Source organism: Nematolebias whitei, chromosome 21 (genome assembly GCF_014905685.2).
Source record: "Nematolebias whitei isolate Nwh7 chromosome 21, NemWhi1, whole genome shotgun sequence".
NCBI classification, from domain to species: Eukaryota; Metazoa; Chordata; class Actinopteri; order Cyprinodontiformes; family Rivulidae; genus Nematolebias; species Nematolebias whitei.
In genome coordinates this window covers 29336050-29360651 of record NC_056518.1, presented here as the reverse complement: position 1 = coordinate 29360651, position 24602 = coordinate 29336050, and the positions used below count along the sequence as shown (strand labels likewise).

The following is a 24602-nucleotide window of genomic DNA, read 5'->3' as shown; positions in this document are numbered from 1 at the left end:
ACTCGACTACTATCTGTTAGCACTCGACTACTATATGTTAGCACTTGGCTACTATATGTTAGCATTCAGCCTATGTTGGGAATGACTCTGCTACTGTTAGCACTCGACTACTATATGTTAGCACTTGGTTACTATATGTTAGCATTCAACATATATTGGGAATGACTCTGCTACTGTTAGCACTCGACAACTATGTTAGCACTTGGCTACTATATGTTAGCACTCGACTACTATATGTTAGCACTTGGCTACTATGTTAGCACTTGGCTACTATATGTTAGCACTTGACGTATAAAATGGGGAATATTCTTGGCTACTGTTAGCGCTCTACATGTGAGATTCTCGGCTACTATGTTAGCGTTCGGCGTTGGGGATGACTCTTGGCTACTATCTGTTAATACTCGGTGTACTGGGGATGATTCTCGACAACTGTGGCTGAGTGGTTAGAGCAGTCGTCCTCCAATGCGATAGTTGGGGTTCGAATCCACCAGCAGTCACATGTCGAAGTGTCCCTGGTTAAGACACTGAACCCCTCAAAGCCTCTGATGTGTGTCCCATCGGTGTATGAATGTGATAAAGCTCTGATTAGTCTCTTTAGAATGATTTGTTCAATTAGCTTTGTAGAGATCTAGTAGAGTGTTGTATGAACGGGTAAATGAGGACACATGTTGTGTAAAGTGCTTTGAGTATCTTGAAACAAGATGGAAAGGCGCTATATAAGTACAGTCCATTTACCATTTAACTGTTGGCATTCAGCATACGTGTTGGGAATGACTCAGCTACTATGTGTTAGCATTCGGCATGTGTTGGGGATGGCTCTCGGCTACTACCACAAATTTTTAGCACATCTGAAAAAGCTGGTTGATTTACAGCCATCTTTGTGTTGGTCAGTCAACTTCCTCTGTTGTCTGAGCCTTTCAGCCAAGTCCTTCCAGTGGCTTGAGATATTTTGCTAACAGACATCAACAAACACCTGAAGTATCTTTACTGCGTCTTTAAGAAATGATTGCAGAAAATAAAAAAACAAAGTTTAGTTAGACACGTGGTCGTTTTATTGTAAAAACATGAAATCTACAGGATGTAATCTGAACCCGGATTTTCAGATTACACCGTTCTTCCTGATTGTTGTCAGTTCATCTCCACTGACGTCCAAACGCTCAAACATTTATAAAAAATTAATAAAAATAGTGTAACTCTTTAAACTCAGTTCTTCAGATGTATCTACATATAAACATTCAGCAAACCGGGTCGCAGTTTTAAACCGAGAAGTCCAAACGTGGAAACACTGACAGGAAAACGGTTTGAATAGAAAACGCCACTTTTGATTAAAATAAGCCGAAGCTGCCTGCCGGACAAACGCACCAATCAAACGAGCCGAACTTTGACCCAGATTAAATCACTGGGTTTGTTTTATTTGGGATGAAACCTGCCGGCTGCTGCGCTCGTTCATCAAACAGCATCAAATCTCTCTGATCTACCTTCAAGTCAAAGTTTTTCCTCTGTCGGCTGCAGCAGCGTCAGGAAATCCCTTCGTATAATGCTCGGTGACTTCGCTTCCTGATGACGTCACTCCAGACCAATAAAAAGTGAGTTTTCAAACTGTAAACAAAACCAGCTTGTTTCCCAGTGACAAATCTCCACATTTCAACAAACGCTCAGAATTTTAAAATAAAGTAAAAAAATTAAAAAAAGAACGTCCTCGTTGGGACTCTCTTTGCGAGCGGCTCAGATTTTTCTGAGAATGAACTTCTGTGTAGTTTCTGTTAAAAACGGCTCGAGTTCAAGCAGAGACGGAAACGTTTTTCACCGATGAGTAAATTAATATTTAAAACACGTTAATGATCCTAACGGCAGTTTTGAAGCTGTGACTGGTGAGAGGTTTGTTTGTTGCTCTAGTCGGTGTAGCTAAACAAACATGGCGGAACGGGCAAGCGAAGCGTCTGGGAGGAGGCGTTCGGGTGCAAATATAGAAGTGAATCCGCTGCGAAAGACGGGAACGAGTCAGACGACTGGGAAGAATAAATATCAGATCGGCTTTTATGAAACTTCCTCTTGGCCGGTAAATTTAACCCATGTTTTAATCTGCGTGTGTTACTCAACAAGTCAGAGCGTAAATCTGCACAAAACAGCTCTTCCATGGTCATCATCGTTGTTCGCCTGTTTTCAGTCCCTTCGGCCGTTTCCATAGCTAAACGGCTGAAAAGCAATTTATGGCAACCAGTCACGAATTTTGTTTGAAGCCAAATTAACCGCCTTCAATATGAGAAAAATATTGTGCCGTTTTTGTTTAACTTGTCCGTCTTCATAAGTTTGCAGAGGCCGCTCGCAGAAGGCGGCGGTCGACGTGAAAGTCAAAGCGGTGAAAATGAAGTCGCCATTTTTTGATTAGAAACACCAAACGATCGTCGGTGCAAACGCCAGCGACAGACGAGCGTTTAGTCGTGACGTCACTCCTCAGATTGAGTTCGTCTTGAGCTGAACGCGTCCTGTAACACATGAGGCTTTTATTGTGAAGGACAAAGTTCTGAGTGTCCCTGCAGAATAAAACTCACTTTGAACCATTTAAGAAAAATAAATGTGTTTAAAAATGTGCAAATTTGTCTTTTTTCCTCAATATTTTGACTTTAATCTTGAACCAAATCAATAATTTAATACGTTGTGAAAACGTTGGGACTTATATTGTGTGAAAAACTAATTTTCCTACATTTAGATGTAAAAGTTTCGCCTGTAAAGAGAAAACTCGAGGCACAGACTAAAGAAAATAAATTATTTTCAGCTTCACAGTAACTCCTACCCTATTACGTTTTTTCACATTCTGTTAAGCAGTTCAGAAGCAGTTTGTAAACAAAAACAATAAAAAATAAATGTTTTAAATAACAATATAGTTGGACTGCGCTCCAAATGTCAGCACAAAGAGTTTCTGAGGACCGACGTGTAGACGGACAATGCAAAGGTTTTCAGAAACGCCTCCGCAGCCGATTTTCACTTCAAAGTTGTAAATGATTAGTTTAACAGTTTTTATTTATGTCTGTCTTGTTTTGTCCTAATCCTGATAAAAAAGAGAGAGATAACGTATTAAAGGAAAAATGTGAGGATCGTTACCTAAATTCAAAATGTTCCGAGTTCTGGTGTTGCGCGTGTGGACCGTCGTCGCCCCCTTGTGGCGCGGCGTGAGCATTTCAGCGTTTTTGTTGAAATGTGCGGGACAAGATAAATGTTTGTAGTGTAGACGGGTCCTGACTCGCTGACTTGGACCGGAGAGACCGGCAGGTACATTCCAGACAGGCAGGTGCTCGGGAACACGTCTTTAGAGGTTTACCTGTCCGTGAGGCCCTCGTACTCACCTGGTTGGTTCACTCAAACCACCGTAAGAATCCAATGTTTTAAAACCGTTTTTATTGAAATAAGTTCTGGTTTACTGAGAAACTTTGTCTCCGTCTGCAGCCTCGATGCCCAGCAGGGCCTGGACTGCCTCCAGAGGAACTCCCTCCGGGGTCTGAATGTGCATAGTAGTCCCGTCGGGTCCGTTGACGATGACGATGCCGTCCGATCCCGGCTCTGCCAGCTGGACTGTTAGCTGCTCGGTCTGGATGTAGATCTCTTGGCCCTCCTGCAGCTGCTTGACCTCACATGATTCAGGCTGGACCGTGTCGTCCTGCTGGGGCTGAGAGGGGGTTGTGGTCTGATCCGAGCTGGACGCGGTCGTCTTTGTGGTATTCTCAGAACTTGCACCCGGAGCGTTCTGTAGTTCTGTCGTCTCGTCTGCAGCGTCGGTGGTGCAAGGGTCCTGGTCCGGGTTTGTTGACCCTTCTTCCTGCACCTCCATCGGAGTGGCAGGACGTGGAGCTGTGCTGGAGGTCGTCTGAGCAGAGTCAGCCTCGAAGGAGCTAAAGAACCACGAGAAACACATTCAGGCTTCAGCAGACCAGATCAGCTAAACAAGTCCAGAACTCTGAAACAGGGTCTGAGACTCAGCCAGGGTACTTTGTGTCCAGCTCTGGGTTTTTCATGGTGGGGGTCATCTCACCTGGAGGTCGAGTCAGCAGACGTGGTTTTCAGTTTGTAGTCATGTGAGATCACCAGAGGGGAGACGGTGACTGAGCAAGGTTTCAGAGGGGACACTGCTGGAGGGACTGAGGTCACTGCGACGCCACCTCCTGAGGAAGAAAAGGTCAAAGTTGAGATTCGACCAGGAAACTGCAACAAGCGCCCAAAGGTAAACGCTTCACACTTAAAAATACAAACGGCTCCTCCATGAGTGTTTCATCCCTTCCGTCACAGATATACGCACAATCCTTTCGGGACAAGCAAAGGCCTTGTATAACCTTTGACCTTGATTTGTGACCTCGATCTTGACGCTGGGGTGATGAAAAGATAACCTGACAAGCCGTGTAGTGGTGGTACAAATTCTTATCAAGGTATGTGCGAGACACAAGAACGCTGATGGACATACGGAGACTTGCCAGGCGTATAAAAAGGGTTTCGCCTAAGGACACGTTGGCACGCTGCAAGGACGAGTATCCAACTCCTGATCACTCAAAGCCAAAGCTGCCTCCAACTACAGTAACCAAATACCGGCCACTAAAACGGCACGTTGTAAAGTTGTACCTGTTTGTGGAGATGGAGAGCCTCTCTGGTCGTCTGTAATGCTGTTTTCCATCTTAAATCTCTTCGACGGTGGCAACATCTTAGAGTTCTGGGAAAAACAAACAAAAGAAAGATCCTGGATGAGTCTGGTCTTTTTATATTTTAAATCACAGTACTAGAAGTCCAGAACAATGAAACGAGTCCTCTCAGGGGTCACTGGGACACTCTGTTGAACATGTTTTAGATGTTTCCAAAGCTACGACGACGAGGAAAACTCTTTACAGAAACTACATCCTTTAGGTTTCTTGGCTACTTGAACCTTCAGTTCCTTTATCGAGTTCTTCCAGGACTGGAGACTTCTTTAGCCACAGCGTAGCTGCCGTGTCGGTGGACAGGTGGTTTTATAATGGGCTGGGTTGAAGGTGGTCAAAACTTTTAAATCAGTTTATAACTTTCATGCATCTGCTGGTGGTTGATAGTCTCTTCCTCCACTCCTCAACTTTGCTAATTTTATGCTCACCCCCATGTACCGGACGTTCTTATTAGTCAGACTAGAGGCAGGCGATGCTCCGGGAACCACCTTCATCCGGTTCACCTCATCCAGGATCCCCAGAGACCTGGCGACCTGAAACAGGAAATCCAGAGCAGAACAGAACACTGGTACCACGCCATCACACTATGATCTGCAGCAGAGACAGAACCCGAGCTCTCTCACCTCGATGTTCCGGACCTCCACAGGCTTGTCTCCGCTCTGAGGACTCGTGATGTACTCCTGAGCGGCCTGTCTGACCTGAGCCTGCAGGGACTCGAACTCACGGTAAATGTCTGGGAAGCTAGCGCACGTTGGACTCTTGCAGTCCACCTGAAACGACCAGAGGACACAAAGCAGTGTCTGAGAAACCCCTGCGGGTCTGAGTTCAGAACACGCACGGAGCAGACTACAGTAAGAGGGACCTGATCTGACGCATCAGGAAAGTAGAGGCAGAACTCTGATTTCAAATAACCTTTGAGGTTTTCAGCACCAGTGTCTCTGCAGATGTGTAACATCACGGTAAAAAATAATATAAAATGAGCCAGGTCTGAAATGATTTAAGAACTGCCAGGTCCTTCTTTATTACCATTAAAACTGTAAAAATACCATTTAATAGTTTGTAAGACAGTTTGTTGCAGCTCCTCAGACTGATGAAGACTTTCGGATGAAAGACGAAACGTTTCAACACAAAGAAACCGTCCAGAGGACCTGACTTAACTTTGTTGGACCATTTAATAGTGTTAGCACGTCTTTGCCATATTTATTTATAAATAACTCTGCAACAACCTACAATATTGCGCAAAATTTTTCTAACCACCCGATTAGGCCCTGCCATATGAAAATTAAAGAAAAAAAGCCGGGCATATTGGTCTTTGGTGTCCACCTGATTCAAAATGGCCACCAGAGCAAACCTGGAAAACACAAAGAAACGACTAAACTTACAGCTATAATGAAAACGTTCTCTGTCAGTGACGCCCAAGACTTTAATGATAAGAGCCTTTAGTTCTTTGTTTGCCATAAATCATTGGTGAAAGTGTCTGTTAGCAAAATATTTCATGAACCACTTAACTGTTTGATGCCACAGCAAGTTCACAAATGGTTAGAACTCCTTTGTTTTAGAGAAATTGAGTTAATGTTTGATGGTAGTAGCTGAGAGCAATCCTTAACATCCTTATTGATAATCAAGAAATCAAGATGGCGGCTGAAGCCAATACAAAAACGGCCATAACTCGTAATTTTTTTTTTTATATATTCAAGATGAAGACAATAAATAAAACATGCACCAAGTGGCAGACCCTTTCAAAGTTTCATCAGCAACTTTTCTAGTTTCTACTCTGATTTCAAGGAGACAGAAATTTTATTTTATTTAGGTTTTGATCAACCTGAATTTTATTTTCCTCATTTCCTGTTCAGACCTTTGACCTTTACAGCACGTTGTGCACCTCAGTAATGAGACTAAATATGGTGTCGGCTCTACTTGGTGTCACTGGGACGGAACAGTTTGAAGGACAGCTGTCACAATAATGTTCTCGTTGAAAACGGCCTCGCTGTGGAACTGGAAGCTACAGAAAAACTTCTCACCTTTGCCAGAAGCAGCTCCCACAGACTCAACACTTTGGTCAAACGAGGAAGAACGACGTCGGTCAATTCTTCGACCTCACACTGCTCCACGAGCTGCAACGTATAAACACACAGCTGACATTTCTGTGCAACAGGTAAGATAGTTATTGTTCATAAACTTCCCACAGAACCCCCACTTTAAACGAGCTTAACGTTTAGTGCCCGCTCACCTCCTGCAGCCGGTCTCGTCTCCTCTTCAGCTGCTGGTCGGCCGTCAGTGGGACGACGCCGGTTCTCGGATATCGCCCTCGATGAACCGGTCTGCTCCCAAAGCCGCCTGCCGCCTGAGGGAGTCCACCAATCAGAGTAACGGGCATGATTATTAATTTACAAAAATTAAAAAGGCTAGTCCCTGCGGACAGGGTCACATTAGAAACTAACTCGTGCAGGTGAACGACTGTCGGAGTCAAACTGAGCAGCCAGCGGTTACTTTAAAGAGTTTAGTTGAACTGAAGCAGAATTAACTCACTGGTCCAAGAAACTGCCCCCGACCCCCGCCTCTCCTCCTTCCTCGTCCTCTGGGACGGCCGGGGCCCCGGTGACGGAGACCCCCGAGTCCTGACGCCGCCGTTGAGACGATTTCTGCCTGGAGAGACAGAAACAGGACAAAAGTCAAGGAATAACTTAAACTAAGGCCAAGCAGTCAATAAAATACTTTGTTACTGTAAAAATAAAGTATTTGATAACTGAGCAGCCAGTTGTCAACCAGAACAGTTTATCTCTGAAACAAACTGATCTGGTTTTACTTCACTCACCGAGAAATGAGCTAAAAGGATCCAAGTCTAACCTGAAGTTAACAGAAACACAACGGACTCCTCCGCGCCGTCAATCACCAAATCTAAACAAAAAGTTCAAGCTGCGAGTTTAAAAACTGGATCTCTGAGGTTCTGGATCAGCCAGGAGCTGCGGATCCTCACCAGTGGGATCTGATCTGGATCAGACAGGTGCGTGTTAACACAACACCAAAGTGGAAAGATGTCAGCAATGACCTCGGAGATCAATCTGTGAAGGGTCAAAGGTCATTTAGAGTCCATCCATCAGAGAAAGATTATTAACAAGTGGAAAACATTTCAGACAGCTGATTCACCCTGAAGGTCAGACCGTGCAGTGACTACAGGCCTCAGTCAGCAGGTCAAAGGTCATGGCCTCTTCTTTAAAAACAACATAGCAGTTTGAATTGGATAGTTTCTTCTGAAAGAACCACAAGACTTCTGGACCAGAACCAGACTAGAGGACAGATGTTTACCCAGAATGCAGTCACTGAATGGACCAGGAACTTCTCTGTAGACCAAAGGGTTCTGGAGTCAAATGTGGGTCCATCTGTCCAACAGCTGAAGCTTGGACCAAACTGGGCCCAACAGGACCATGACCCCAAACACAGCAGCTGATGTACAACAGAACGGGTCAGAAAGAACAGACCCGAGGTGCTGCAACAGTCCAGTCCGAGTCCTGAACCTCAACCTAACTGAATGCTGTGGTGGACCTTCAGAGAACTGAGCAGAAACCAATGATGGAAAGAAAAGTGGGCCAAAAGTCCTCTACAACCATGAGAGACTGATAAAGTCCTAAAGAAAACCACTGAGGTTCTGGTGCTACTGGATCATCAGTTCTTCACTTAAAGCTTTAACTGTTTGTTTTTGTTTAATAAATAACGGCTCAGTTGAATCTGTTGTGTTTTTGTTCATTCAAGATCAGATTTGAATGATTTTAGAACCCGGTAAAGACCTGATCGGTCTTAGTGAGTCCTAAAACCCCAGAACTAAAAGAGGGTGGACTTTATTTGTCCCATAATGGCACATGATGTCCAAACGCTTGTCTCTCCCTGTAGACGTCGGCTCTCACCGTGTTTGTTGCTGCAACAGGAAGCGTGTCCTTCTCGTCCTGCTCTCTCGCAGCTTCTGTCTCCTCTAACCGGTCTTCATCTCTAAGTGGGGTCGGCGTGCTGATGGACAGGTCCGGCTCCCCGTGGGTTGGATTCAGTTTGTAGTGCCGGTTCAGGCCTCCGGGGCCAATGTAGGACTTATCACAAGTCTGGCATTGGTGACAACGGGACTTGTGGCTGTAGACGAGACTGGAGACGCCGCTGGAGTCGTCTTTTCTCGCATTCTCGCCCTGCTCCTCTTCCTCACTCATGTCGGAATAGTCGTCAGAGTCTGACTGGTGGCTTTCGGCCAGGTCCTCCGTCTTAATGAACTTGTAGTCCTTGGCTTTGTACTTCGGTGGTCTTGAAACCCGACCTGACCGTGTCTGGACCTTCACGCCCTTCTTCTCCTTTTTCTTCCCCTTCCCCTTCTCTTTTTCTTTGCCTCGCTCCCTTACAACAGAAAGTGTAGTTACTTTGACAGACTGTGAGGCGGCGGAGACCGTGCTGGGCTGAGCTGGAGCTGCAACTGGTTTAACTAGACTTTTAATGGAAGAGGAGTCCGTCCCGTTACAGGGGAGGCTAATGAGGGGAATGCTGATGGTTCTGGAGGACGTGGTCAGAGGGGTCTTATTAACTGAAGTCTTAACTGTGGAGGTTGTTGGAGCTCTAATGGAGGGGGCAGCAGGTTTTGGAGCAGGACTGCAGGCGACACCTGCTACGGTTACCGGACTGGTCAGCTTGTGGACCAGAGGGAGCAGAGATCCAACAACTGGAGTGGAGCTTTGCAGCAGCAGCTGGATGGGCGGGTCCTCTGGGTTCTGCTGCAGGAGGATCTGCTGACCCTGGCTGACCACAGGCTGGAGGTGGAAGATCTGAGTGTTGCTCAAACCGCCGCTGGGAGACAGCTTCACCTGCGGGTGGATGACAGCTGCACTCTTCGGCTGGGGGGAGACGCCTCCCTCCTGTTTGGGAGGAACTTGGATCTGGATCTTGACAGGTTCTGACTGTAAGAACAGAAAGAAGAGACGGTTTATTAGAGACGATAGAGATGAGCCGTGACTTTCAGATTCTCAGTCTAATTAAAATGAGCAAATACGACGCTTCACACGACCGTCGCAGACGTTTTATTTTTTTGTTTATTTTCACATGGACACCCAGTTGATTCCAAACTGGGCTTTTTTTTTCATTGTTTTTTTGACAGAACCATGTACCACCCGCCCCTCTCTCTCTCACGAGTGTCCCCAACATTGTTTTCTGCCATTGCTGTTTTATTTTCAAAGTACCAAGTTGAAATTACGTAGATGGCTTCACTGTCAGAACGCAAACGTTCCCCTCCACACTGACCCATCAGATCAGTTAAAATATCCAACAGTAATTTCTGCCTTTTTTAGTTTAATTTCTGCTTTTCTCAGTTATAGATGAAAACCAGTGACCTGGACTTTAGGTCGACATCTGAAGAGGTCAGCTGGAACTAGAAAATGTTGAACTTTTATCACTCAAAGGCAACAATGTTTTTGAAGAACTTGGGCGTTAATAAGACATTATTGATCATTTACAGGTAAACAAGCACTGACTATTATAAACAGGAAGAACTAAAGAAGCATGTCAGATTAGACAAACCTGAACCAGATGTTTTGGTACACGTTTAGCCTCAGTTTTGTTTAAGTATACATATAAAAGTACTTAGCACATTCTTAGTTTAGCGAATTTCATAGTTCATATCTTAGCTCTTACTATTGTTTTTCTTTATAATTTATACTTTTGTTGGATGTAACTGGGACCCTGTGTACTGTTTCGTTCCACCACATGTGATGAGAATGACAATAACGAAACCTTATCCTTACTTTGTTTACACTGAGTGCAGACCTGCATTTCAGAATTACATGTGTAGTACTCTTTAAAACAGCACTATTTGTTTAAATATATTTCAACATAACATAATGTTTGAGTTCATAGTGTGAATGAGTACATTTAAACCTTTACAGTCCGGATCTTTACCAGACCTGGGTCAGGGTCTCGAACCCACCTGAACAGGACTGTACTGCAAAGCAACGTGTTGAGCCACAGTCTTCAGCTGCTGGGAGGCGTTGTTGTTCTGCTGAGGACCCTGCTGAGAGATCTGGACCGGGTTCTGGGTCTTGCTGACCTGGTCGATGACCTGCTGAAGCTGACTCGAGTCCAGGACTGTTTTCTGCACCGGAATGGTCTCCATCAACTGGGTCTGCTGGAACAGCTGGGCGGCTTCGGTGTCGGAGACCTGCATGATCTGGTGCTTGGAGATCTGGTTCAGAACAGCCTGCTGCTCCTCAGCGGTCAGTCCGGACCCCCCCTCTAACAAGGTGCCATCCGGCTGCACGTAGATGATGGTGGTGGTGGACAGGTCGGTGAACTCCGTGCCCACCATGGTGCTCTGCTCCACCGGGAAGACGCTCGCTAACAGAGCCCCGGACCCCGCTGGTTCAGTCTGGACGGTCCGACCCGCACTTGAAGACTCGGGCTCCTGCCCAGGCTGGACGGTGGAGTCCGGGAGACCTTCTGCCCCCTTCTCTCCGGTGCTCGGGGGCTCAGGGGGATCCTCCGCGGCTGCTATTGTTATAGTCGCTGCGCCGTTACCCTCGTTTTCCGCCATTTTGGCTGCGAGGTTTACAGTTAGTTCGAAGCGGGGGGGGGGGGGGGGGGCGTCAACCTGCTCAGTCGGTATTCGTAAATAAATAAATAGATCCAAATAAAATCGGAGTCTGCTGCTGGATAAAGCACTCCGCGGGGAGTAATGACGACATTAACCAGACCGGAGGAAATCGCCGTGAGGAAAGTGTTAGCGGGAGGAGTTTTAAACTAGCCTAGCTTAGCCGTCAGCGCGGGAGCGGAAGTTCAGACTTTCTGGTCCGGATCTACCGTCGAACTGGATTCAGAGGTTACGTTTTTAACTAGAAAAACAACAAAAATAAGAAGAAATGCCGAAACCATATATAAGGAAGAATAAAGTGAGAAGAAACTAAATTCAGTCAGTCACCGTGTAGAATGGAACATTTGTGTTTCTAATGTTTTTAAATAAAGTTTGCGCTTTCAAACGGAAGTCGCATTCGAAGTTGACCCCTCTCGGTTACCGTAGGGAGGCGAATCCAGTTCCTTGTTTTCCAATTAGCAGTGACGGAGGTCCCTCTTCCTGACGGTTTGTGAACGTTGAAACGATGGCAGTGCAGCAGCCACGGAGGAGTGACTGCACGCCTCAGAACACACCTGTTTCTTGAATCAGCTGTACGAGATTAAAAAATATACGCATAAGTAAACAAAGCGTAGCTTAAGATGTTGCCACCTTCGGCCTGCAGGAGGCGCAGTTTGACGGCGTTAAGAGAGCTTTCTGACACGCACTGGGCGATGTCAGCTGTTCCTTTTAATTAAGTCGCGGCTGAAGATCAACATCTGGAGGACATCATTATCATTCTGTAGGTACCGCAGTCTTCCTCTCCTTGCTGTCCGTCTGCTCTGTTTGCAAACTTAGCGTATGCTAGCTAGCCTACATTAGAGTCTGTAAACAACACGCTAGCATAACAATCAGCTGTCATTTAACCCAGGCCACAATTAGCCCTATTACAAACTCCATTACGCTTATGAACGATTTAATATTTTAATACATTTTGATAGGAATACGTGTGATACAAAGCAAAATATCCATGCTGCTCCGTGAAGTAGTTTGTTTTGTTTCATTCGGGGTTGGTCAGGACAACAAAAAGCGATCATTTATTTTTTAAACATGTGTTTTATGACGCCATGTTCACCCCTCCACATTATTTCATATAATTTGACAGCTTGTTATTTTAACTAAAATATAACAGCAGGATGCGGCATGAGACATATAGTGGTTAGTGCTTTTTATTTTGTTTTTTTCCTGGATTTTTTTTTAGATTTCTTTTGTTTACCTTTGACGTCCCACCCTCTGAGACTGCTGTAACAACAGAACCCGGGGTCCAGCTGGAACGAGCTAATAGATATTTAACCAGATGTTAGTAGGAATAAATGTATTTATTTGAGCTTGTATGTATGAGACAACATCCACAATAAATTCAAGCGTGTTTAAAATAATTAATGAAGTTGTATAATTATTCCAAACTGTTAGCAAAATATCTCACAAACCACAGGACAGATTTTAATGAAATGATATTGTTTCCGATGAGATGGTCTCAGTTTAAACCTTGGAAATGTTGGGTGATGGGCTATTTTTTATGAAATCTTAAAGGAGCCACACGTGGTCTCTGACCTAGAATGATGTTTAAACTGTGTCATGTTTTATTTTCCAGGACCTGCTGAGTTGTAAGGCGCATCATGACAGCCCAGCCGCCTTCTCCCTCCATCCTGAGGGAGTTCAGTCCGCTCTATTACCTGCTGAACGCCATCCCAGCCAAGGTACAGACTCTTTTCAACCTTACAGCAACATTAAAGCCACATTAGCCGTCAAAATATGCAACTTTTCAGTGTTTTGATGTTTTATTTTTATGCTTCTAACAATTTCTACATCACTAAATTACATTTTGGGGAGATAGATTTTACTTTAACTCATCATGATGTTTTGTTTTGTGAAAATTTTACAATCAGCCACAGAAATTGTCCATTTACAGTTCAGAATATCTTAGCACAGCTCTTTTGAAGATGATCTCAGCTCCAACTTTAATTTTAACACTCTCCATCGCTCGATTTCCTCTGCATAGTGGCTCTCCTGTCAATTCTTGTCCTCGTAGCTTTTAGTCTCTGTTTCTTTTCAGAAGATGCATATTTAAGAGTTAATTTAAACAGATTACACAAACTTTTTAAAATCATGTAATTTGACAGCTACATGTATTGTGGCTTTAAGAACGTAAACCCAAACGCAGGACAAAGCTCTTGTCTGGTTCTTTTAATGTTACTGATGTGGACTTGTGTGTGTCCAGGTGCAGCGGGGCTTCAGGTCTGTCCTGGTCTACCTGACGGCTCTGGACAGCAGCTCGGACTTCCTGGCGGTGGGCAGCAGCATCGGCATGCTGTATCTGTACTGCCGCCGCCTCGCACACATGAACAAGTACAGCGTGGAGGTCTGAGCTCTGCTCCTCTTCGGTTCTGTTGTAACCGAGTTTATTGTGTGAATGCTGTTTTTCATCTCTCTACATTCTTTGCAATCAAACATTATCCTTTGTAATATTTCAGCCATTCATATATGAAAACATTCGGCTCGTTCAGGTGACGGCTGCTGGGACTTTTGGTTTTTGTAACGATTATTTTACAAACATTCTCTTGTAGAAATACAATAAGATCTCTTCCATTCTGAACATTGTTCCCTCTAAAATCTGCTTTAGCATACTTGACTTATTTTTTATCATTTTATGCCTTTTTTAGCTTTTAGCTAATATTTGGCTACTTTTTGCATGCTTTTTGATGCTTTTAACATTTATCTAGCTTTTTGCTAAATTCAGTTAGCCTTGTGCTAATTTGATCTTTTAGCTACATTCTTGTTACTTTTACCTATTAGCTACTAAATTTAGCTTTTATCTCTTGCTTTGTTTTTTGCTTCTACATAACATTCTACTTTTTGCAAGCCTTTTGCTATTTTTAACATTTAAGTAGCCTTTTGAAACTTGTAGCTAATCCTGGACCAACTGTTGTTAACCTTTTGTTGTTTTATCTTTTAGCTACTTTCTTTCTACTTTTAGCTAATTTTTTTACTATATATTAGATTTCATTTGTTTCTTTTGGCTTTTACCTAGCATTTTGCGACTTGTAGCTTTTAGCTGACATTCTGCTACTTTTAGCTTTATGTGGTCTTTTTGCTACTTTTAGCATTTAACTGGTGTTTTGAGATTGTTTTTGTTTGTTTTGTTTACTAGCCCTGCATTTGTGCTACTCTTAGCTAATATTTTGTTTGTTTTAGCTTTAACAGCTCTCAGCATATTCATGTTTCAGCAGTCATTCAGCTCTCAGCGTTCAACTTGTTTAGGTGCTAGTTTGGAGCCGGTGCCTCATTAGCAGCATCATTGTTGCCCTCCAGTGTAAAGCAGGCAATAATGTTTTTGTCCATGTTTTTCTGTTAGAAATGATCTCATAAACCAACAGATTTAACTGAAACGTGGTGATAATCAGAAAAACAGCTAAAACTGATTACCTTTTAAAATCAGCTGAAGTTAAAATGGCAGTTACGGCTAATCTTACCTAGCAAACACAACAATGGTTGGTATTACAGATATTGAGATAAAATTAAGTGTAGCTGTAAAACTGAGATGTAGGCTGCTCACCTGTGGCAGCCATCTTGAATAAGTTTGTTTTCTTTCCTAAAGATAAACTTGAAACTTTGACAAGTTGTGTCTTTAAACCACAACATTTGTGTGGTCAGTCCGGTGTCTTCAGGCTCACGGTGGTAGAAGTCGTGTTTTAGTGAGTCCAACTGAAGAATTGTGTGATTTAAAAATGACAATAATTTCCACACGTGTGTGTCTAACAGGGAAAATGTGACGCCATCACGGCTGTAAAGCTGCTCAGCTGTTTCGATGACCTGGTGGCGGCTGGAACAGCTTCGGGTCAGGTCACAGTCTTCCAGCTGGTGTCTCTGCTTCCCGGTCGGAACAAACAGGTAAGCAGGTCCGTCGTTGCAGCACGCCACGAGTTCTCCACAGCTTTGGCACGACTGTTTGTTTCTGTTGCAGCTCCGGCGTTTTGACGTCACTGGCTTCCACAAAGGCTCCGTCACGTCTCTGACCTGGAGCGCCAACGGGATGAAGCTTTTCTCCGGCGATGACAGGGGCCGGGTGGTGTTCTCTGTTCTGGACCTGGACCAGGTGAGACGACGCAACGCGACAGAAGTTGCGTCGCACTTCGGTACGACTTGCTGTTTGACTGGGGACGTGTGTGCAGGGGGTGTGTAAACCTGTGCTGCTGCTGGAGGAGCCCTCAGGTGTGGTGCAGATGGAATACAATCGCCAGATATTACTGGTCTCAACGCAGCAGAGGTCTCTGTTGTTCTGCACACAAACACAGGAGGTCTCACAACTGGGCACCAAATCACACAGGAGGTACGTCATACGTGTGCTAAACAACATGCTCACCGAAATAGTTACAGAAAATATGAGCTCTAGATGAGATCTGTGGTCTCCATCTTGCTACATCAGAATCAGAATAAGCTTTATTATAATTGCACTGAAATACAGCGAGATTATGCTTGTACGGTCGTCCAAAAGATGGGCACGTGGCTGCTGCTCCTAAAAGCGCAGCCACTTATTCTTTAGATAAAAAAGGGGAAAGCCATGAGGAAAGGATAGTGGTATTGCAAAAAAGATTTCTTCACACTTTGCCCGTGTCAGGACATGATTTAAGACATCAAAAAACTCTACCAGCAGCACATTTATAGACACATTACATATGCATTTGACGACAAGATGGTGAGATTTGTCCATGAAGCACTTCCAAAACAGAGCCTTCTTAGTTTACACAGATCCCATGAGAAATTTGATAAGTCAGCCTGCTTCAAGGCCCAACGGGGGAGTCAGATTCAGATAAGCCACAGTTGTTGATTTCTTCAGGCAGACTGTTGTTCCTCGTCAGTCTTGAGTTCTGCTGGTACTTACAATATCCAAAATGGCCAGATTCGTGAGCTTTCCACTGGTCCGTGCTTATTAGCTCCCTCCAAGGTCGTCCCCAACATGCTGGCAAGTCCCTGAAGCCGCAAGTGGTCTGCGATTCTCATAAATCGCTTCCATCTTACGGTTGAGCTTGTAAATCATCGAGTCTGAGCGCTCGAAGCACGAACCAAACCTTCACATAAGGTCGGCAGCTTTGCCATGGCCAAAACTGCTGCCGCCGTCTTCTTCAATAGCCGATAACATAGGTATACGACGGTGCCAAAAAGCAGAAACCCTGCTATCATAGGTCCAATGATATAATGTACCGCTTTGTACAGTTTAAACGTTGAAGCCATACATTCGTCACTACTGTGTCATCCGTTCAAAATGCTCAGAAATAGTCTTTTTTTTTATTTAAACACACATTCACACATATATATATAAATATATATAATATCTATCTATATATATAAACACACACATTATCATTTGAGGAAAAAATGCTTTCCAGTGGTTCTGTTGTTAAAAGTATAGTTTTCTTAAACTACTGGAGTAGCCCAAGATTAATCTATAGAGGTAGAGGCCACCATTGCCCCGTTAAAAACCTTCATTATTCTAAGCATAATTCATTTAGCAAGTGTGTTAAGTTGTATTGTACAAAAAATAAATAATTCTGTATAAAACTACTTACTGAAATCATTTGTATGGAATGATTCAATTAAGTAGTCTGCTTAGAAAATACCTGAGTTGTGTCCTCATGTCTCAAAGGCTGACAAAAGTTAACTGACTTGTTTTGTAGAAAGTATAAGCGAAACATTCAATGAACAAGCCTGGTCAGAGCTGCAGACATCACATTTGTAATGATTTATGAGCTCAAATGGCATCAAACTTCTCCAGTGAAATGTTAAGAATCATTCTTTAAAGAGCTGGGTTTGATAATTATAACAAGCGATGGCAAAACGTTGGCCTCCTTGGCTGAATTTATTGTTTTACTCAAATGTGTCGTCTGCTGCCAGGCTAGCAGTAACCCACGTAGCACCTAGCAAGATGGCGGCCCAGATTCTCGCCTCTGCACACTGACTGTACTGATGTTTGTGTGTGGTGGCAGCAGCGGCAGGTTTGGAGCCTGCTTCCTACCTGCACTCTGTAAGCAGAGCGACCTGCAGGTGTACGCCGCCCGATCTGGACTCAAACTGTGGAGGTCAAATGTCAAAGGTCAGGTGGAGGACACCCGCCTGCTCAAACCACTCTTCAACACTCAGGTACGAACGTCTCACCGACTCAGCTTACCTCAAAGGTCTTTTTTTATTTTATTTTATAAAGACCGCTGCCCAAGGCGAAAAGGGCAGTAATTTTTTTTCCTCTTGTTTTAGTCCACGTTTGTGTGCTCGTTTGTCTGTTAGCAAAATATCTTATGAAAAACTTCTGGCTATACAGTCAGTTTCACAGGTATTGAGCTAAATTTCGATGTGGTTGTAGTACACATATTCTGACGTCTTTTCGAGGTCTGACCAACGCTTCTGTCCGTCTTAGATACCTCAGTTTGAGTTGTTCTCTCGCCCCGGTCCGGTCGGAGCGTACCGCCCTGTAGATCAACAGCTCGGTCTGCTCGGCTGCTTCCTCAAAGAGGGTTGGATCCTCAGCTGGAACGAGTACTGCATCTACGTGTTTGACTGCCTGAATGAGGTAAGAGCTTCGGTTTCTGCGCAGCAGTCAGACACAAACTGAGTTTTATCTGGTTTTGTAACTTGTACCTTTTGAGATCGTTTCTGTGGAACATCACCCGATGCCGTAATTGTTCTGTACATTTCTGCAAATTAATTACGTCGGCATACTTTGTGCAGTTTCAGCCGTTCGTACATGAAAACAGCTTGTTCAGGAGATGGGAGCTACAAGTTTTGGTTTCTGTCATTTTCTAAATATTTAACTTAATTTGCAAACATTTCCCTGATAGAATTACATTGAGATCTTCAGTCTCAATTTATTCAAAACCTTTGTTCTTTTCAGCTAATTAGCTCTATTTGTGTCTTCTTATGCTACTTTTCATATTTAGCTACTGTTTTGCTATTTTAAGCTTTTAGCTATCCTTTACCCACATTTAACTAGCCCTTTGCCACCATATGATGCAAAATGGTCAACAGTGTAAAGGTTTCTAAGATAGGAGTCACCTGTTCTACCCAAACAACACCCTTTCTCTTTGAGCAGCACTGCTGTTGGCTTTCCGCCCTGGCATTGTGTTAGCGCATCAGAATCTAGTAAAGAGCAGACGGTAACATTTTTCTTTTTCTTTTTTTTCCCCAAGTTTAAAGCAGTTGCTTCATTCCATGTTTAATTAAGGTCATAATAGGAGCGTTGGAAAGCAGTGGAGACATAGTGTCGGTGTCGGCTTGTGACAACGAAATCTTCATCCTGAAGGGAGACCGAGACATCATCCGTCTTTCCAACACTCCTGAGGGCGTCGCGTCCAACCGTGAGAGCTACTACCACTGATAATGATAATAGTAATAATAATAATACTGCAACAAATGTCAATTAAACATTTCCATTTTGCTTTTCCTTAGTGCCACAGCTCTGGAGTCATCTGTCTTCACCTTTGACCTCACCCCTCGTCCTCCAGCCAACCGGATCAGTGGGAACAGCTCAGCCAATCAGAACGGTAGCCATTGTCGTGGAAGAAGGGGACAAAGGGGAGTCGGGTGGCAGCGAGAAGCTGTCTCAGGAGGGAAGGCGTCAGGATGAGGAGGGGGAAGTGTTAGTGCAGGAAGCAGAGGAGCTGGACGACCAGCTGGAGGTACTTTGGTCACATTTTGAAACGGGCTAAATGTTCTGAGATCAGGACCTAAGTGTCGCGGGATGAATGCATTTTGTAAACTAGACTGTCCCACCTATGGTCTGTGTTTGTCCAGGTGACTGAGCTACGCCGGCCGTCTGGTTCGTTCAGCAGCGTTTGTTGTCTCAGCAGCTCCGTCACTTCCTGCAGCAGTCTTCATGAAAACCCAACAGCTGCTGCTTCCTGCGAGCAAAGCTTCAGACGCTACAGCGCCCCGCTGACTCAGGACCGGATGCAGCAGGAGCTGGTGGTGAAAGCCGTCCGAGTGAACAAGAAGAAGAGGAGACAGCAAGGCAAGTAGATGTGGACATAACGGACAGTTAGAGGGGACGAGGTGTCTTACGGTCTGTTTCTGTCCTCAGATGGCAGCAACAGAAACAGTCTGGTTGAGACAAGCTGCTCAGACTCCGTGTTCGAAGTCCAAGATGGCGACTGTAACAGCGAAGACAGTGGGACTCCTCCGGTCGACCTGGCCTCATTGAATGGCCTCGACGTTCAGAGCTGGAGTACTCTAGAGAAGGAAGCAGGGGATGAAGGTTTGAGTAAAGTTCTGAAGGATGGAGAAGAAGCAGAACGTTCCTTCAGCCAGTCTGAGTGAGTACTGGAGGATCCATGAACTCAGGTCCCATCTGGTCTTCATCGTATTCCTGCTGTTCAAACTGCCTCACGTTTTCTTTCAGCTCTGTCCTAGACCCCAGCTCCCTGCTCCTCCATGGCCTGGAGGATCAACAGAACCCAAAGAGAACCTCTGATCCTTGTTCAGAGGAACCTGCCATCCTCCCAACCCCGGATGTAGACCAGCTGCTGGAGTGCTCCTTCTCCTACATGAAGCGGTCCGAGGAGGACAGTGGGCGGCCGAACGAGCAGCAGGAGGAGTTTCTCAGTCCTTTGGCTGAGTTCAAGAAGGAGATGGTACCTTTTACTACACACCTGGACACTTTTACATGTAGAAATATAAAATGTTTGGACCTTTGTGTGTGCTCTTCAACGAGCCTCATTTGAATTATACAACATAAAACTTTAATGTTTTCTTCATTGTGGATTTTCTCTGATCCACACAGGCTCCTGAGTGGTTCCCAACCCTGGTCCCTGAGGAACACCATCTTGTATGTTTTGTTGCTTTGACACCTGATTTGAATGAATGGGTGATCAACAGATTTTTGCAGAACTTGATGAAGTAATTAAATCACTGAATCAAGCGTGTTGGAGCAGGGAAACAACTAAAACAAGCAGGATGGTGTTCCTCAGGGACCAGGGTTGGGAACCACTTAGTTAGAGGTCCCTCAGCAGGTCCCCCTCAGACTGTTTGTCTCCATCAACAAACTTCTGGCTGATCTCGGATCACGCTTCTTCTTCTTCATCGTCTTCTTGGTGGAGTTTCGTGGTTTTCTGCTCGGACCTGGTTTTAATTGGAGTCCATAAATTATCAGTCAGGTTCAGATCTAGGCTTTGGGAAGACCGGTCCGGAAGCTTCATGTGAGCCTAAGTTATCCAATCAGGAACCAGTTCTGGTGTGTGTGTGAGAACATCGTCCCGTAGGACCCAACTGTGTCCACGTTTCAACCATCCAGCTGTTGGTTGGAGGTGAAGCAGAAGAAGTTGGAGGTGGTCCTCCTCACTTTGGACCACAGCATGATACTGCCACCACTGTGCCTGACAGCTGGTTCAGTGTTCTTCAGGGAAATAGGTGGACAGAGACACTGGTGGACAGGGACACTGGTGTTCTAGCAGTTTCCAGTTCATGACAGTATTGAGTCTTGGTGTCTTCTGGGTCGTTCTTGAACATCTGAACCAGTTTCTTTCCATCTGAGGAGGACAGATGAGTGTCCGTCTGTCCAGTGAGGACTGTCAAATAAATATTTTTTTTATGCTGGCAAAGAAAAACTATCAGCTGCAGTCAGTCGTGATCACTCATTAATAAATTGTATTTCTACCAACAAGTCACAGCTAGAACAAGCTCTAGTGGACCACTAAAATAAAAGTTGTGTAAATGTTTCTTTTGTGTGAGCAGGAGGACCACCTGCCTCCCTCAGACGGTCAGGCAGACCAGATGTTTTATTCCACTGTGTCCAACCTGGACAGAAATCCGAATGTCTCCAGTGACGACGACGACGATATCTACTGTCCTGGTCTTCCCAGTGGAGGAAATGTCGTCTCGTGTCCATCGAATGAGCCTGAGAAGACGGCAGAAAGACAGACAGACCTGGATGCCCAGAACAGAGACAGGCTCAGACCTTACCAGGTGAGACATGAGTCCAGTTCAGGAGGAAGACGTGTCCTTCAGGAAGGTATCACATGAAAAAGTAGTGAATTTATTTTGCTCTCAAATTATATTTTCAATCAAATTGTCTTATTTTATTTGTAGTTGGCAGAAAGTTGGATGGGATACTCGGGTCCAGGATGTGGAATACTGAGCCTGCAGGTGACAGAAAGGTGGGTCCATGTCCTCCGTGTGTCCAACGAGAGAACTTGAGGAGTCTGACCGTCTTCCTGTGGTTTCAGGCATGTCTGGTGTCTGGATTTCAAAGGAGGACTGTTCTGCAGCTATCTTCCTGAGACCGGACTCAACTGGCAACACTTTGAAGACAGTGTCCACCAGGTGGCGCTGTCCCCTTCAGGTGAGCTGCAGACGTGTCCACCTGCTGTGGCTTTATAAATAAAATCCCTAATGCAGAGCTGGTTCACGCTTTTATTTGCTGCTGAAAGTTTTTTGCTATCCAACTACTTCTGCTGATTTTGTGTTATTTTAGCTGCTCATAAATCAAAACGTTCTGTTCGTTCAAGAGACCGGTGCTGTGACTTCACGTTTTTGTAACTCATGAATTTAAAATCTTTAACTTTCGTACATATATTTTCCCCATAAAAATACATGAAGCTCTCCTTAATTCCTTCAAAAACATTTTTCTCTTGGAAACTTCTGAACAAAGGTCTTCTATATTTGTCTTTTTATGTGCTACTATTAGCTTTTAGCTAGAATTTAGCTACATTTAACTACTCTTTTGCTTTGCTGTCTACTAATGGCGCTTTGCTCCTTTCACCTATTTAGCTAGCATTTTATTTTTTTAAGCTTTTAGCATGCTTTTTGATCCTTTTAAATTTCATCTGCTGTTTTTGCCTACTAGGTTTTAGCTATTGTTCAGCTACTTTTAGCCTTTTTCCTTTTGTTGCTATAGCGTTTATCTAGCCTTTTGCTACTTTTAAATTTTTGCTGATTTTGCTTCCTTTAGGTTTAGTTATAGTTCTGCTACTTTTAGCTTTGTAATATCATTTTGTACCTTAGTGTTTTGATCCTTTTACCTTTTTAGCTAGCATTTTGTTTAGCATTTAGCTAGTTTTCTGCTACTTTTTTGTTTTAATTTTTTTAGGAAGCTACTTTTGGCTTTTAGCTAACACTTTTCTACTTTTTACTTTTAGCTAACATTTTGCTACTTTTTAATTTTAGCTGCTGTTTTGCTTCCTTTAGGTTTTAGTAATTGTTACTTTTAGCTTTTTAATGTCCATTTTTACTGTAGCTTTAAGCTAGTGTTTTGATCCTTTTTTCTTTTTAGCTAGCATTTAGTTTCTTTTAGCTTTTAGCTTGCCTTCTGCTACTTTTAGCTTTTTTATTAAGCTACTTTTAGCTTTTTGCTATCCTTTTTCTACTTTTAGCTCACATTTTGCTACTTTGAAATTTTAGTTGCTGTTTTGCTTTCTTTAGGTTTTAGCTAGCTTTTAGCTACTTTAACTTCTTGTTAGGCTTTTGCTACTTTTAACATTTAGCTACCCTTTTGCTGCTATTAGATAGCATTTTTGTTACTTTTACTTTTGAGCTAGCATGTTGTTACTTTTAGCTTTTAACTAGGCTTTTGCATTTTTAGGCTGGACTGGTGCTACTTTCAGCTGTAAGCTATTGTTCTGTTACTTTAGCTTTTAGCTTACTTTTTTCTATTGTTTTTTTTTCATTCAATCAACCTTTATTTAGACAGGTTAATCCCATTGAGCCTGGAGGACTCATTTACAAGAGAGACCTGATTTCAACAAATTGTTCAAATTGTTGATTTTTAGCTAGTCTTTTTGTATATTTAGCTTATTGGTAGTGTCTTGATCCTGTTATCTTTTAGCTAGTGTTAGCTGTAACATATCAGTTTCAGCGTAGCACTTAGCATTAGCTCAATGCTAACAGCGTGTTGTTCTCCAGGTAATTTGCTGTGGAAGGTGGAACAGAAGAGCATGACGGCGTTCGCTTGTGCCAAAGTGTTAGCTAAAGGAAAACGCCACTGGTACAAAGCTGTGGAGCAGACGGCCTTTGTCGCTCTGAGCGATGACTCCGCCTGGATCATCAGGACCAACGGAGATCTGTACCTGCAGACAGGTAACGTCCCACCTGTCGGCGAGACGTACACAGATGGGCCCGTGATATTCAGCGGGATGTTAACATATGGTTTCAGGCCTGAGCATGGAGCGGCCCTGCGCTCGCTCCGTGAAGGTGGAGTCTCCATGTGTGTTCAGCCAGGTGTGTGTGAGAGGCGGAGTCCTCTGGGCTCTGAGTGAACACAAAGCCTTGTTCTACAGAGAAGGACTGAACAGCTACTGCAGCGAGGGCGAGGGCTGGAAGTACGACACCGTCAGGTAGTATTCAGTCCAACTTTATTCGTAAAGCTCTTTTAACACCACAGTGGACCTAAGTGTTTTATGACAACAGGAAATAAGACATGAATTAAACCACAACACTGTCACATGTTCCATAGATTAGGACATGACGTGAGAACATGTAAATGAGTGTTAAACCTCACAAACTAACTTTATTTTATTCCGACTGCTGGACTACTTCAGCACACTTTTAGCTATTCTAATAATTTATAGACCAAAGCTTTCAGTTTGATCTGGGATGATGGCTAAAGTCTTTGTTTTTTTTGTTACTTTTATACTGTTGTGCTATTTTTTTTCTTTTAGCTGTGTTCTGCTGGTTTTAATATTTGGCTGTGGATTTGTTCATTTTCTTTTAGTCATCCTATTTGTAAAAAAAAATAAAAAATCCTGCAGTATTACTTTTTATAATTGTTTATTGTTGTTGCTGTTGTCCATTGTTGTCATCATTCTTTGCTGAAATCAGGTCTCTCTTGTAAATGAGTCCTCAAGGCTCAATGGGATTTACCTGTAGAAATAAAGGTTGAATGAACTTACTGCACTTATCGTTTTAGCCTTTAGCTCTTGATGTGTTTAATAAGCTAATGTTTTGCTAACTTTAACTTTTAACTACTGTTCTGTTGTTTTTAGCTTTTAGCTTAAATTTAGCTAATTTAATGTTGTTGCTGTAGTTTTGCTAACCTTATCATTTAGCCTCTGTTCTTTTCATTTTAGATTTTAGTTTCTGTTTTTTGGGTTAAGTTTTAGCTACTATTCAGGCTCATTTTGGCTTTAATTGATTGTTTGCTATTTTTCGCTTTAAGCTCTTGTTTTGCTAGCCTTGACTTGAACTTTTGGTTTTAGCATTTAGTTCATTATTTGAATTTAAATTTATTTCAGCTCTTAAAGTAACTTTAACTTTTAGCTACTGTTGTGTTTGTTTTAAAATTTAGTCATTTAACTTTTGTTAACTGTAGTTTATAT

The 24602-nt window shown here is 43.5% G+C and overlaps 2 protein-coding genes across 2 annotated transcripts in view; one reads left to right on the top strand and one right to left on the bottom strand.

The window, feature by feature from the left end:
• Positions 1-2894: 2894 nt before the first annotated feature.
• Positions 2895-11253, bottom strand: znf839 (zinc finger protein 839). Its single transcript, XM_037694802.1, has 10 exons — positions 10630-11253; positions 8582-9607; positions 7209-7325; positions 6910-7023; positions 6701-6793; positions 5303-5449; positions 5108-5212; positions 4609-4696; positions 4028-4157; positions 2895-3887 (listed from the first exon to the last, which is right to left on the bottom strand). The coding sequence occupies exons 1-10, from the start codon at positions 11230-11232 to the stop codon at positions 3416-3418; spliced, it is 2895 nt and encodes a 964-aa protein (XP_037550730.1). The 5' UTR covers positions 11233-11253; the 3' UTR covers positions 2895-3415.
• A 1673-nt stretch (positions 11254-12926) lies between these two features.
• tecpr2 (tectonin beta-propeller repeat containing 2) overlaps positions 12927-24602 on the top strand; it is an 18455-nt gene continuing 6779 nt past the window's right edge. The window contains exons 1-17 of the mRNA XM_037695411.1: positions 12927-13007; positions 13529-13669; positions 15070-15198; positions 15272-15403; positions 15480-15637; positions 17292-17445; positions 17717-17869; positions 18521-18653; positions 18745-18974; positions 19090-19306; positions 19376-19607; positions 19694-19925; positions 21025-21255; positions 21379-21446; positions 21516-21631; positions 23191-23364; positions 23441-23621. Coding sequence (XP_037551339.1) covers positions 12927-13007; positions 13529-13669; positions 15070-15198; positions 15272-15403; positions 15480-15637; positions 17292-17445; positions 17717-17869; positions 18521-18653; positions 18745-18974; positions 19090-19306; positions 19376-19607; positions 19694-19925; positions 21025-21255; positions 21379-21446; positions 21516-21631; positions 23191-23364; positions 23441-23621 — 2762 coding nt within the window. The remainder of the gene's footprint in view (positions 13008-13528; positions 13670-15069; positions 15199-15271; positions 15404-15479; positions 15638-17291; positions 17446-17716; positions 17870-18520; positions 18654-18744; positions 18975-19089; positions 19307-19375; positions 19608-19693; positions 19926-21024; positions 21256-21378; positions 21447-21515; positions 21632-23190; positions 23365-23440; positions 23622-24602) is intronic.